The 13796-nt window shown below is 37.2% G+C and overlaps 2 protein-coding genes across 3 annotated transcripts in view; one reads left to right on the forward strand and one right to left on the reverse strand.

The window, feature by feature from the left end:
* The first annotated feature begins 289 nt into the window (after positions 1 to 289).
* tgfbr2l (transforming growth factor beta receptor-like) lies at positions 290 to 10641 on the forward strand. Its single transcript, XM_060876802.1, has 7 exons — positions 290 to 487; positions 4282 to 4432; positions 5405 to 5607; positions 5750 to 6591; positions 7784 to 7925; positions 8180 to 8307; positions 9155 to 10641. The coding sequence occupies exons 1-7, from the start codon at positions 433 to 435 to the stop codon at positions 9440 to 9442; spliced, it is 1809 nt and encodes a 602-aa protein (XP_060732785.1). The 5' UTR covers positions 290 to 432; the 3' UTR covers positions 9443 to 10641.
* A 219-nt stretch (positions 10642 to 10860) lies between these two features.
* Positions 10861 to 13796, reverse strand: part of osbpl11 (oxysterol binding protein-like 11) — a 16360-nt gene continuing 13424 nt past the window's right edge. For both annotated transcript variants that reach the window (XM_060876801.1, XM_060876800.1), the window contains exons 12-13: positions 13186 to 13339; positions 10861 to 12793 (exon numbers count right to left, since the gene is read on the reverse strand). In XM_060876801.1, coding sequence (XP_060732784.1) covers positions 12707 to 12793; positions 13186 to 13339 — 241 coding nt within the window. In that variant the 3' untranslated portion in view covers positions 10861 to 12706. The remainder of the gene's footprint in view (positions 12794 to 13185; positions 13340 to 13796) is intronic.

Below are 13796 nucleotides of genomic sequence, written 5' to 3' on the forward strand. Positions count from 1 at the left end.
GTCTAAGAAGCACTGATAAGAGCTGCAAATGTTTTTTAACACTAAATCAACATTTATTATTTATTTATTATTTAGGTATATTCTGCGTAGAATTAAACCGATATCAGTCGAATTCATTGTACAATAACATTTAATGTCGTAATCTATTATCTCTTGCTAATAAAGCTTATTAGTAGATTGATAAGCTCTTGAACAGACAACTGGTCTGCGTGAATAAACAGCAGTTTCTGGGCGGGCCGCTTGCCACAGCTGGATTGAAAACATCTGGATCCGCCTCCGAGGCCAGAAACGCGTCGGTCCAAGCGGCTCAGCTCTTACAGCGCGCAGTGCAGCCTCTAAAACTTCTATACATGCTAACTTTCTTTTGTCTCTGACAGTGAAGAAGGTCAAAGAAGAATCTGACTGATTTGAGATTGTGTCTTGGGGAAAACGATGGAGCTCAAGGGCTGGAGATTCACGGTTTTTGTATTTGTCCTTCTGTCGCTCCGTGAGTAGAAAAGCAGGGTTTCTTATATCCATCTCCACTTTCTTTTGTGTTCATATTATTTGCACTCAGCGACATTCGAGTCGAGAGAAAAACTGCATACTACCATAGCAAACCTTATAGACACTATACATTATTATGAACTGAACACTGTACAGTATAGTTAGATATAAGACTTGATTTGCATTTACTTGGCTCCAAGTAGTTAACATGGCGGCGCAGTATTTTGACATACAATTTACTACTATTTTGATGGGCTGCATAGAATTATTTTGACATAACCTACTGTTTATGAAGTACTAGACGTCTCAGTTAAAACAGACCAGAAGAATACAAAGTTCAGCACTGTTCTTTATAGCCAGTCATGTTTGAAGATGAAGTATGTGAACTTCAGAATTGAGTAAGAAATATATATTTCTTTTTTTCAGGACAGACATAATTTGTTTCATTTAAATTAAGTGTTTATGTGCATTGTTTGATATCAAAAGTTTATGTGGAATAAAATGTATGAATCCTTGATATAATAGCTTTCATCTATTAAGTAGATAAGCATCTTGTGTGTGTGTGTGTGTGTGTGTTTGTGTGTGAGTGTGCGTGTGCATGTGTGTGTGTGGTGTGTCAGAAATACAAAAATCTTGAGTTTTACAGACTTTTTCTATTCTGTTTAACAGTACGTCACAGTCTAATCTGTGTATATTTTAACTTCCTAAATGGGAAAAATGATTAAAAACAAAACAATAAACAAACAAACAAAACAAATGAAATCCCTGAAAATGGATATCATACATCTTATGGAAGGTAGATTATATTTTAGATTATATTTAGCATATATTTAGCATATAATCAGTGATGTCTCTAAAGATCTTTATGCTTTTATGTTTGTGATTTGATGTTAAAAAAGAAAGTACAATAAATCTCTTGGAATATCATAAGAGCATGCAAACAATTCAGTGGTTCTACACTTTCATTTGCATTCATTATTTATCTTAAGCAGGTTGTTGTAATTAATTATTATAATAAGTATTAATTGTTGCTACAATATATATTCTGGTGAAATGATTAGCTTGTTTTAATAACTGAATGTTATTTAAGAACAGGATATATTCTGTGAAGACAAAAAAATGCGATATATGCGTACATATAAAATTCAATGGAATTTCTATCAGGAAATCTATCTTGAGGGTCCAGATGATCTTTGCTGTATAGCAGAGGCTTCCTTAAATGGATTGTATTTGAGTTTTAACAGCAGTTATAAATAATTACAGTGTTTTTGAAGAGAACAAAATCATAAGCTCTTTATTTATTCACACAGCCCTCTAACTGTTGTTGAAAACGATGCCTAATGAAGATAAATTAGGTAGTTATGGAAGAAGACAAAGAGCACATGTGATAAAGTGGTGCCAGCTTTAATGAATTTAAACAACACACAGAAAGACAAAAGACACAGTGAGTGTGATGTGACAGTCTCTTCTCAGCCCTGCCATCATCATTACACACAATGCTCAAATTGTCCCAGTTACAGCAAAGAATAAGATGCTGAAGGACTCTAAGTCACCCCGGTCTCAAAACGGCTTTGATGACAGAGGGACTATAGTCTTTCTTCCTCTGCATCCAAAAAGTGTCTTTCTTTTGTGGTAACCCGGAGCAGAGAATCCAAGTGATCTTAAGCAGGATAAACAGATATTTATTGTTTGGCATGAGATACTAGGTATTAAATTGGCAGTTGTGAGAACGGTCCCTAAGTTAATTTAATAATTAATTCCTCTCTCTCATGATCTTGGAAGAGTCCATTAGTTCATAAGTTCATATTTTGCTCCAAAATACATTGGATCATTTTTGGCGCGGGAGCTTAAGAGGAAATATTGAAGACATCTGTATATCATATGCATGTGACAGGGCCAAGGAGTGTTTTGTTTCTGCTGTTACAAAAATTTATTCACAAAATGCTTTCAAGGCTATTTGAATAGAGGTCTTTATGACACACAGTGGCAGAATGTGATTACTACACTTTGAAAAACTCCCAAACTACTAAACAGTTTAGTGTGTTTCATTCTAAAGCACACTTTCTGTTCATCTCAGAAGACAAGTATCAGTCCATGCAGTTGGTTGAATCAGGTAATTAATTAATTAATAGTAAGAATAAGGCTGAAAAACAAAAGAAAACTCTTCTAACTTTTAGTGCATAGCAAATTATGCTGTATGATCTCTTTGCAGATCTGAGTTATTTGGCTTCTGTGCTCAATAAAAAGGCTGTAACGCAGCTAGTACATTTAAATGAGTGACATTATGCTATTCTGAATATTAATTTACTACATTGAAGTAGGTTCTGATCTATAAGTATAGAATAAGGATGAAAAGTGTGTTTATCTGCAAACCAAACAACTAAAGGCCTCTCTGGGCCTCCTGTGAGCATGTGGCCTTTGGATTTCCCATAAGGACAGAGGGGTTGTTCTTCAACCTTGGCCAGAGTGAACACTTATGGCTTTAATTTATTTCTGGAGCAGCTGACTGCTGATTTTAATTACTCTATAGTTTGGAGAGGGGACTTTTTTTTGTTTTGCTTATCCAGTCTTTTAGTTTTCTCTTTTCCTTTTTCTCTCTCTCTCTCGCTCTCTCTCTCTCTCGCTCACTCATTCACTCACTCACTCACTCACTCACTCACTCACTCACTCACTCATATATTTTGATGGTTGGCATCAGTGAACATCTGGAAGCCTTTGTGAAATATCAGCACTGCTTCTTTTCATGTTTAGTCAGTCCTATTAGATCACCACACTCTCTAAGTGAAACAAGCTCACCCGTCATCTGGTTTCAATCAACAATTAATATTGTTGTGATGTGGCAGTATAAGGATAGCGGAAGGAAGATGCGTGGGAAGGAACGCTCCCCACACCCGACATAACACAGGCACTCAGAACCCCTCCACCATCAAAACACACACACTGAAAACTAAAGCAAACCTATTCCAACACACAATATACACTGTATATTATTCAAATCCATTAGCTCTCTGTGTTCTCCAAACAGGGTGTAGCACTTCCCAAAAAGGGTGTTTTTAATGCTGATTGCTGACTGTTGTCACCTGTTATCAATGTCACTGTAACAGTAATATTACAAAATGTACTGCACGGTATAACCAAAAAAAGGTATTTGTGATTTCAGACTATTATATTTGTGATTTGTAATTTTTTATATTGAATATGATACAATATAAAAAAATATATCGTGCTATATTTTATGTTAGTATTAACAATTGTGTTGGTGGTGTTGATTTCTGATTCGGGTTCAAATGAAATCAATTTTCTAATTTCCCTGAATATTTTTGTAATCATTGAACAGGTATGAAAAATAAGCAAACATTATACGTTAATCCTGTTTGGATTGCAAATATATCCTGTACGTTAATGATACAGGTTAATGATATATTCATCTAGAGGCAGAATTTTGATATACTGGTTATCAGCACCCCACAATTAATATTTGGTTAAACTTTTCCTGAGCCTTTTCTCTAATGTCTAACACCATGAAGAGGATCTTAAACTCATTCTTAAAGAACATTTCAAGCATTTTAAATTCTTGTATTAGCTTACAATAGACTAATTTAAACTACATTATTTCATTAGGTTCCATATATACTGTATATATGTATATATTTATATATTTATATTATTGCCTTTGACTATATTTTTGTGTTTCTCTGTATGTATAATGTATGTGTAATGTATAATCGCATAGTCTGTGATTAATGTTACTAAAATATTTCCACCAAATGTAAATTGTTAAATTTCTTTTTTTAGTATTTCAGGCCAGTGCTTTCACACACATAACAACGAACCTTTGTAAGTGGTGTGACCAGTCCAGTCCTGTATGTGAAGACAACATCTGCATGAGCAACTGCAACTTCAGCTCCTTTTGTACCCATGCCGAGGAGGTCTGCGTGGCTATATGGTAAGTCTGCCCCGTGCCACTTTTTATTTATAGAATTCAACATCACTAAGCCAAGCCATTACAATTTCCCTCTGTGTTGAGGTGTGAGTGGGCCACGGCTGAGTCTGGAGACGCGGTTGAATTCTCGAAAGTTGTGTACTGTATGATTCATGTCATCCCACAGACACAGCCCAGTTCCAGGCTCAGTTCTAACAGTGATACACAATATAAGCTTGGTTTGAAATCTAGCAACAAATTGTGATATCTTAAATTGTTTTATTATCTTGTATTAAAACTTAAATGTATATGAGGATAATAAGTAGCTACAATGCTGTGTGCTCTAGTATGACAACGCTTTCTGGACCATTGCTATGATAATAGACTCTGTTTTTAAAGCTTTCCACTAAACTAGTTCCGCCCAGTTTGGCACCTGAGGAGATTTTCTGGGAAGTTTATAGAACTGACCTCTGATTGACCATGTAGTAGAATCTGGCTGTGTAGCGAGAGATATCCAGCACTCAGGGGATCACAAAAAAACATGGCTTGAATAAAAGAGTCAGATAAAACTCCTCAGAAATAAAGGATATATAACAAACACATTTATAAGATTCAGAATAGAGCTGACTTTGGCAAGAAGTACAAAGAAACCTCCCGAGCAGGGATTCCCTGATCACTTGTTATTCACATTTTATGCTGTCAAAGAGCATTCCTATGATTAAAAAAAGGTCTGTTTCATCTATCTCTTATATCTTATATACATTACATATGAATCCTCAAACTTTTACTTCTATTAGTTTAAAAGCTGTTATTCTTAAAAGCCCCAGAAATTACAAACAATCATGGATTAAATTTGTGAGGACAGGTACTATTAGATATTATTACATTAAGAATTGAGTATAATTTCTATAACTAAGAACTCTGGATTCTGAAATGTTCAGCTGTGTCTCATAGCCCTTTTAGTTACGTGTGTATGTGCGTGCATGTTGTTCCCAGGAAAAAGGAGAATGACAGTGTGAGCGTGCAAACTCTATGCCACAATCCTCAGTATGTACTGGAGAACATCGTGCTGTCTAACACCAGCTCCACAGAGTGCGTAATGACTTCAGTGCCCTCTGAGAACAGTATGCTGTTTCTCTGCAGCTGCATCCGGGATCATGACTGCAATGACAGGCTCATCTTTGACAAGGGAGCAAATGGTAATAATAATAATAATAATAATAATAATAATAATAATAATAATAATAATAATAATAAGTACTGTAATTGATTCTTTTTTCCCATAAAATTGCTTAACCATTCAAAGAAAGAAAAAGAAACATTCTGTAAACGTTTCTCTAGGATTCTCAAGGTCAAGGAGTAAAGAGGTGATTCCAGTAGTGGTGATAAGCCTGGCTCCTCCTTTTCTAGTAGCTGTGATTGCTGCAATGGCATTCTATATCTACCGCACACGCCACCTCAGCAAACAACCCAAAGACTGGGCACCAAAGCGTACACAATATCAGTCACTGGACCCACCGGAGGCGTGTGCTGGTGAAGCCAACACCAGTGACTACCATGGCAAGCTTCTTTCCCTTGGGGAAGATGCCAATTCAGACATATCATCAAGCTGCGCCAATAGTCTAAACCACAACACAGAGCATCTGCCTATCCAGCTGGAGGCCTTGGTTGGTAAAGGACGATTTGCTGAGGTCTGGAGAGCACGGCTTAACCATAGTGAATGCGGCCAGTATGAAACTGTGGCAGTAAAAATCTTCCCAGCTGTAGAATATGCCTCCTGGCGCAACGAAAGGGCCATCTTCTCCGACCCCAACCTGAAGCACGAGAACATTGTGCAGTTTCTTACTGCAGAGCAGCGCGGAGGTACAGCTAGTGCCCCCCAGAGGCAGCACTGGCTCATCATGGCTTATCATGCCCTGGGTAATCTGCAGGACTACCTAGTGAGCCATGTGCTGAGCTGGAGTCAGCTGTGTGCAATGGCATCCTCAGTGGCACGAGGTCTAGCACATCTGCACAATGACACAACACCATGTGGGACGCCCAAGGTGCCTACTGCACACCGGGACTTGAAGAGCAGCAACATTGTGATGAAGAGCAACAACGAGTGTGCTCTGTGTGATTTTGGCCTGGCACTGAGACTGGACATCTCTCTCACTGTGGATGACTTTGCAAACAGTGGTCAGGTGAGGAAGACCAACATGATGTTACAAGCGAGATTTTACAATAGCACAAACGGTTAAATAGTTATGGATTAATGTATTAATGCACACAGTTAACATTTTCCTTACTGCATCCTTCCTGAGCAAACTAGTAAACTAAACATTATAAATTGTTAAAATGTACAGAATAGAATAGGTAGCATTGTATCATTGCTGCTGCTTCCTCTGTTCAGAGCAAATGTTCTGCTCTCTGATGAACTTGATATTTTAGAGCTGGGCTCAGGAAGATCAATATTAAACTACAAATCAAGATGATAATAAAACTCGAGTTTAATAATACACTGGTCAAAAGATATTTAATTACAAACATATGACTATAAAGATGCCACCAAAATCACTGCATTTCAGTGAGTGGAAAAATCAACCTCGATGGCGTGCAGAGCAGAGCAGAGCCGAGTCAGCAACATGCCTAATCTGCATTGTGTTGTTCATCAATGTACTGCAGATTGCCACAAATCATCATGACTACATGACAAAAGACTGCAGTGAACCTACTAGTTTAGTGCAACCACAGAATAACTGATTAACTCTGTAAACTCTCTGCTGATATATCACTGTGTGGCGTAATATAACTGGTTTATAAGAAAAAAAGCCAAAACTCAGACAGTTCACTCAGCAGCCCATCTTAAACCACAGGATAATCCATACGCTTTTGTATTTTGTATTTATACATTACCTAAAAGAAGTAATAATAAGAAACACATGCCATATTTTAGAGCTTCTCAACTTAATGTGTAAAACTCCTCCAAAAGGGACACATTTGTTTTGTTTTTTAATTTTTACAATTATACTCATTCAACCAATGACAAACTATCAGCAATAAAATACATTAATATTTAAACATATTTTTTAAATGCACAAACATGCTAATGCATATATACTGTACAATGTATTTATAATATTCATATATTATACTGTATATGATCATTTTTATTCCATCCACTCTGGAATTCTTTTAAGTAGTGAATCTTTCCAGACATTTGCTTTAATTTGTTTAATATCTACTTCATTCCTAAATAAATACAAATCATCATAGTTTAATTTTTGCAAAGCAGGTATTATTTGAAGTAAGGTTTTATTTATTAAATATAATAAAAACAAATCTCTTACCCTTCTGCAGTTGCCTTATGTAACTGAGCTGATCTTTATTTCTAAGGTTGGAACAGCACGTTACATGGCCCCCGAGGTCCTAGAATCTCGTGTGAATTTGGAGGATTTGGAGTCCTTCAAACAGATGGATGTGTACTCCATGGCTCTGGTGATGTGGGAAATGGCCTCTCGCTGTGATGTTATAGGAGGTAAGAGGCACGAATCCCAGTGTCCATTCATTTGTAAAACATTTATCATGTTATTAGCTTGTGCTACATGGTATTCCAAAATACATAAAATAATGAACCTTTCTTTTTAACGTAAATGCTATCAAATCAGAAATTCTTTTTATATGATGTGTGAGCATTAGGATTAGCGTTTATAAAATGTTAAGCAAACACTGGAACAAGTATAAGTCATGTAATGTTAAAGAGGAATAAATAAACTAATGTTGCTGGGGCAGAGGTGAAGAGCTACGAGCCTCCGTTTGGTTCAAAGGTGTGTGATCAGCCGTGTGTGGACAGCATGAGGGATCTGGTGCTGAGGGACAGAGGACGACCCGATATCCCACTCAGCTGGACAATACATCCGGTACGTATTACAAAAGTACTGTAGGAATAAATTCTTTTTTATACCACATTATAATCATGTTGGCATCGGTAACACGACAGGTGTCAAAAGTTAACAAAATAATATACATATTTACATAAAAACTGTGCCAAAATCCTAGTCAGTTAAAAGGACAAATAGCAAATCAAAATTATATTAGAATAACAGTTCAGCATTCACACTTAAAGTGTATTATTAAAGTAAAAAGTAAATGTTTTAAACTGAATTGTATATGTCTTTTCCAACATTTTTGCCTTATATAAACTGACGTGTATATAACTTTTTTCAACAAGACCTTGTAATTATTGATTTATTCTGTATTAAGGCTTAAGGTAAATGTTATTGACATAAAATAGAAATCATCTAAGATTTCATCTTAAATTCAATGTATGTTGACTCTGCTGATGTCATGGTATCGTTACAAATTGGTAGAGACTTTCAATTAGTTTCAATTTCTTTTGGATTCTACTTTCAACATTTGACCGTCACAAAGCAACATTAGAGAAATCCAGGTATACAGTAGATTCAGATGCCTAATGATAAAGCAGGAGGTGACATTAACAAGGATACAGACAAACACTCTGAGATGACATGGGGAACAAACCATGAGAGAAACCATGGTGACTAGAAGAAGATAAATTACCACTCTTGTACAAACGTACACTATAACGTCAAACAGTACTGTGTTAAAAGGATGTTCAGTCTTCTCGGGTACAGTTTCAACAGAAATGATTGCATTTGACTGAAGAGCAATTTGTATTTTTCTTTCATGTTGTGATTAATGTATTCTATGATATCTTCATGGAGGCTTTCTGCTCTGTCGTTACAGGGAATGCAGATGCTAAGTGCCACTATTACAGAATGCTGGGACCATGACCCAGAGGCACGTCTGACTGCACACTGTGTGCTGGAGCGCTTTAACACTATGGCACAGGAAGAACTGGAGAGCAGTACAGTCTTTGTCTCTATCGGCAGTACTACTGAGCAGCAGGACTCCCCTCTCCCATCTAACTGCACGGAGAATGACACTGGCACGTCGGCAGCATGTCCGCCTCAGGCACAAACCGCAGTCGATGTTCAAGCCTCAACCTCTTTAAGGCCATTGAGTGAAGTCTGACCACTCCTCCCCAAAGCCCTAAAAACCAGACTTGTTTTTGTAATATATATTGGTTCAATATGTGGAGCTGGTCTCTGTCATCAGGTTTTGATTATTTTTAAATATTAGCTTTTTTGTTTGTGGAATTAATGAACATAATGCACCACTGAAGAAGGACTAAAGGATAAGCAAGATAATATAAGCACTGGCTTCTGAGTTCATGATGTTCCCATAACCTCTTCTTACACATGCAGAAGTTATTTGCCCCGAAGCAGAGTCTACAGTATGTGAAGTACCTTTACAAGGAGCACTTTAAGGATTTTCAATATTTAGTTTGTAGAGTATATACAAAATTTTGATTTTGGCATATCAGAGATGCCTGAGAGACAGAGTTAACACAGCATCAAGGAAAGGGTCCGTGCTGTGCTGGCAATGTGTGTGCACCATTTATACTGGCAAAAAAATGTTTTCCAAAAACTGTTTACCACACATCATTTTCTCATTTGAGTTTTTCCATTGCCCTCTGAATCGCTTGCTTTTAACAACAATGTGGTCATCCCATGAGCTTGGCTTTGGGAGGGGCTTCAATTCGATTAACCACAAGCCCTGAAGCAAACATACGTTTTAAAGACCCAACACGCAAGCAAGCGGGAAGCAAACTTTTTTTTTTTTTTTTTCAGATGAAGGAAAGTCAGAAAGCGTTTTATTGTTGCTCTAAATTGATCTGTGCTCATAGGCCTGTCTTTATGGAAACAATTCATAGCTGCTTTGAAATCTGCCACAAACTTGAGGTCTAAGTTCCTTTTGGTTAGGATCATTGTTATATTGCACATTTAATTACTGCTTGCCTGCTTCAGTTGCTGCTAGCCATATTGTCTAACTCACTTTAAGTAGTCACACACTCATCTTCCAAGAGGTTATGGGAAGAGATTGGACCAGACTTTCATCACAAATTTACCTAATCAACAGATGCAGTTTTTGGAAAGAAACAAAGTTTTTTTTTTTGGTAAATTAAATCACTGATTAGAAAGTGAACACAACCGAAGACAGGTTTTATTTCTAGAGTCAAGAGTAATGTGCATGAAGTAAAACGACCCCAATGAAAATGGCACAAACACCTAGAGTAGAGCCTACACTTAGTTTTCTAAAGAGACATCTGTGAATATCTGTGATCTTATAGCATAATACAGATCATGCACTGAGTAAAGTGACAGAAAGAAGTTTGTGATATGAAAAAGAAAAAAAGAAAAAAAAGAAGAAGAAATCAGGACATTTTTTGAGCCATTTTGTCCTTTCATTACTGTGAACTGGTGTCACAACTGTACAGATCATATACTTGTATAAAGTGTTTATATACAGTGTCATTGTGTCTTAAGATTTTTTTTTTTTGAGGCACAAAGATAAACACAACTGCGTGATAAAGAAAGAAACGAGAACCCTTGTCCTAATACATTATCAACTTTATTAGTTCATTCATTTCTTTTCTCAAGCTACCAGAAGGATAATTAAAACATCAGTGCAGTTCACAGCTCAGCTAGATACACATTTGAGGCCTGTTTGCAGACACAGATCACATAGTTTTAGACATTTTCAGGGAAGATTCTCCATTGTAAGTGTCCTGTAACTTGGTTAGGATTGAATCTGTATTCTGAAAATCAGCCCCCTGAGTGGAAAGCCAAGTGTGTGAATTAAAACACAGAAACCGTACAGAGCGAACAGACCGGGTGTCCTTGCCAAGATGCTGGGAAATGGGAGCATATCTGCACATACTCATAACATGTTTCATAAAGAATGTGTTTGCAGGCATGAACAGGAGGAAGACCAACACAAATAAGGCACCACAAGTTTCTCAGCAAGACCAACCAGGGTTAAAGTAGAGCTTTCACATGAGAGGCTCTTTACTTGTGCTCTGATAAACACATGCTCACATAAACTGTCATCAATTAGAAGTAATGCAGCATTTAAAGTAAATGAACTTGGTTCCAGTCAAGCAGGAAAGTACACACTTAATATTTTAGGTCATTCGGTTTTCCATTGTTATTATATCTGCTGGCTTTTATGGCTCAAAAACTAGATATCCACTGTGTCTTTCACATAAAGCTCTCTGTGGTTGATATATGATTGCCTTTTAGACTGAAGGGTTTCAGTTAGAGAGGTAGAATTACATGAAAGAGAAATGAAATCTACAGACCATTCACTGCAAGTGATTTGATTTTTTTTTTTTCTGATCAAATTGCAATAATACTGTATGATCGTTTGACATATTCACAGATATCAATAGAGAAGATTAATGGAGTCTGGTAACTGATGGATTCGTTCAAAGTTGTTTAAAAATCCTATAATCAAAGCAAGAAAATCTGTGCGCTTTCAAAACAAGAGAGCACTGTTTTGAAATCAGAGCAAGCCCCCACCTGAGCTATGATGAAACAGACAGAGAGGAAAGGTCAAGCAAGAGACAGAAAAAAGCCTTACCAATACTAATACAGCTCTCATCACCTTCCTTCAAACACTTGGCTAACCACTGTAGCGTATAACAAACGCCAAACCAGCAAATTTGCTGTCATCATGGCTCCAGATGCTTGGTGGAATCAAGCTCTGGTGAAAAACAATGAGCTACTGCTTGTCATTTAGTCAAACATCTAAACGCTCCTGCACAAAACCTTGAAGATCTCCCTGATGATATTAAAATCATAATACATCAAATAAACTCCTCACATATTGGAAAAAAGGTTCGGCCATAATCTGGCCAGATAACAGCATTCTATAATAAGATCAAGAGAAGTTAATAAAGCATCCTCAAACACAGTCCTCACTTAAACACCTGTCAGACATCACCAAAATGTTCGCATGCTATTCACAACTCCTGTTAAGGCAACATCAACAAAAGATGCCTGTGTACACTGGGATCCCTTGTGGATCAGAATGATTCACTGTGATATTATACCCAAATCAAGGGATGCTAAATATGATCCGATTCAGGCAGTCCACTGCTCTCCACAAAGCATTATATCCATAACATTATTAAGGAATCATAAGGAAGGGAGTCTTTGAAAATGTATTTTAATGTGGTTGTGTGTGTATGGTTTTTTTTGTGTGTGTGTGTGTGTGTGTGTGTGTGTGTGTGTGTGTGTGTGTGTGTGTGTGTGTGTGTGTGTGTGTGTGTGTGTGTGTGCGTGTGTGTGCGTGTGTGTGCCTGTGCCTCTTATTTATAAGAGCGTAGACCCCACAGACAGACCCAGAGGGGGTCAGGCTCCTGCAGGTGAGGGATCAGGTTTGGAGCTGTGGTCAGGGGTTAGACTGAAGCGCTGCAGGTGAAGAGCTCCGTGCTGGAACACTTTTCCACAGTGGTTTGTGATACACCCAGCCTTCACCCTGGGTAAAAGAAGAAGGGGGTGGAAGAAGAGACATGCTTAGGTTCATTTTTAAGTACATTTTGCTCCTTCAATAAATAATCCATCTTAAAAAAACAACAGTCTTCTCATGTTAAAGACTCCAATCGTCCAATGCATGATTTTCATAACAGACTGAATAAACATCTAAGGGAAGCAAAACCACCAATGTAGGTCTATTTATAAAATGAACACTGATCAAGTTACTTCCATCATCTTAAATGGAAAAGTTAATTCAAGTCGGGCATTCAGTATGATTCATGTCATTACACACACCACACTGCACACCACACCGAGCACAAAAGAGTTTTTTGCTTTAGAAATTAAGAGCTTCTGTAACTAATAGATTGACTGTATGTTGATGAACTTGTTTACTTTTCTTTCAAAGTATTTGGTTCTCCATGGCGTCTCTGTCTCGTTGCGGTGTCTTTCCTCTTTCCTCTGTCTCTCCTCCAGGAAGCGCTTGTGCTCTGTGGCCTTTTCCATGTCTTTCTGTAGTAAGGACTCAGTCACATGCTGCCAAAGTCGCCTGGAATAGGTGCAAATATGGCATGGGAAAACAGATGAAGTTCTTGCACATGACATTTCTATTAGGTGTGTGATGATACAGCACTAACCGAGTTAAGAGTATAAGAGTTTTGTTATTTCCAATATATAGCTGGTATAGATTATATTTACATATTGTTTCCCCAGGAACATAGCACAACTAAACAGTACAAGTTGTACAGTACACAAGACTACATAAAGTGCAAATACACAACAGTATGAGACAAGTGAGAGACATTCATTTTCACACTATTAAAGGAATTTTATTAGTTAAATATTTATTGCATGCTACTTTGTGCCATGTCATTTTGCACTGTGCATATTAATCTCATGCCTACAAGTATGAAATAATACATGCAGAACAAGAAAGATTACAGTATACTAAACAGTAAGCCTAAGTCTTAATGCAACAAATTCTCATGAATTATAATTTACAAAGT

Source organism: Tachysurus vachellii, chromosome 8 (genome assembly GCF_030014155.1).
Source record: "Tachysurus vachellii isolate PV-2020 chromosome 8, HZAU_Pvac_v1, whole genome shotgun sequence".
NCBI lineage: Eukaryota > Metazoa > Chordata > Actinopteri > Siluriformes > Bagridae > Tachysurus > Tachysurus vachellii.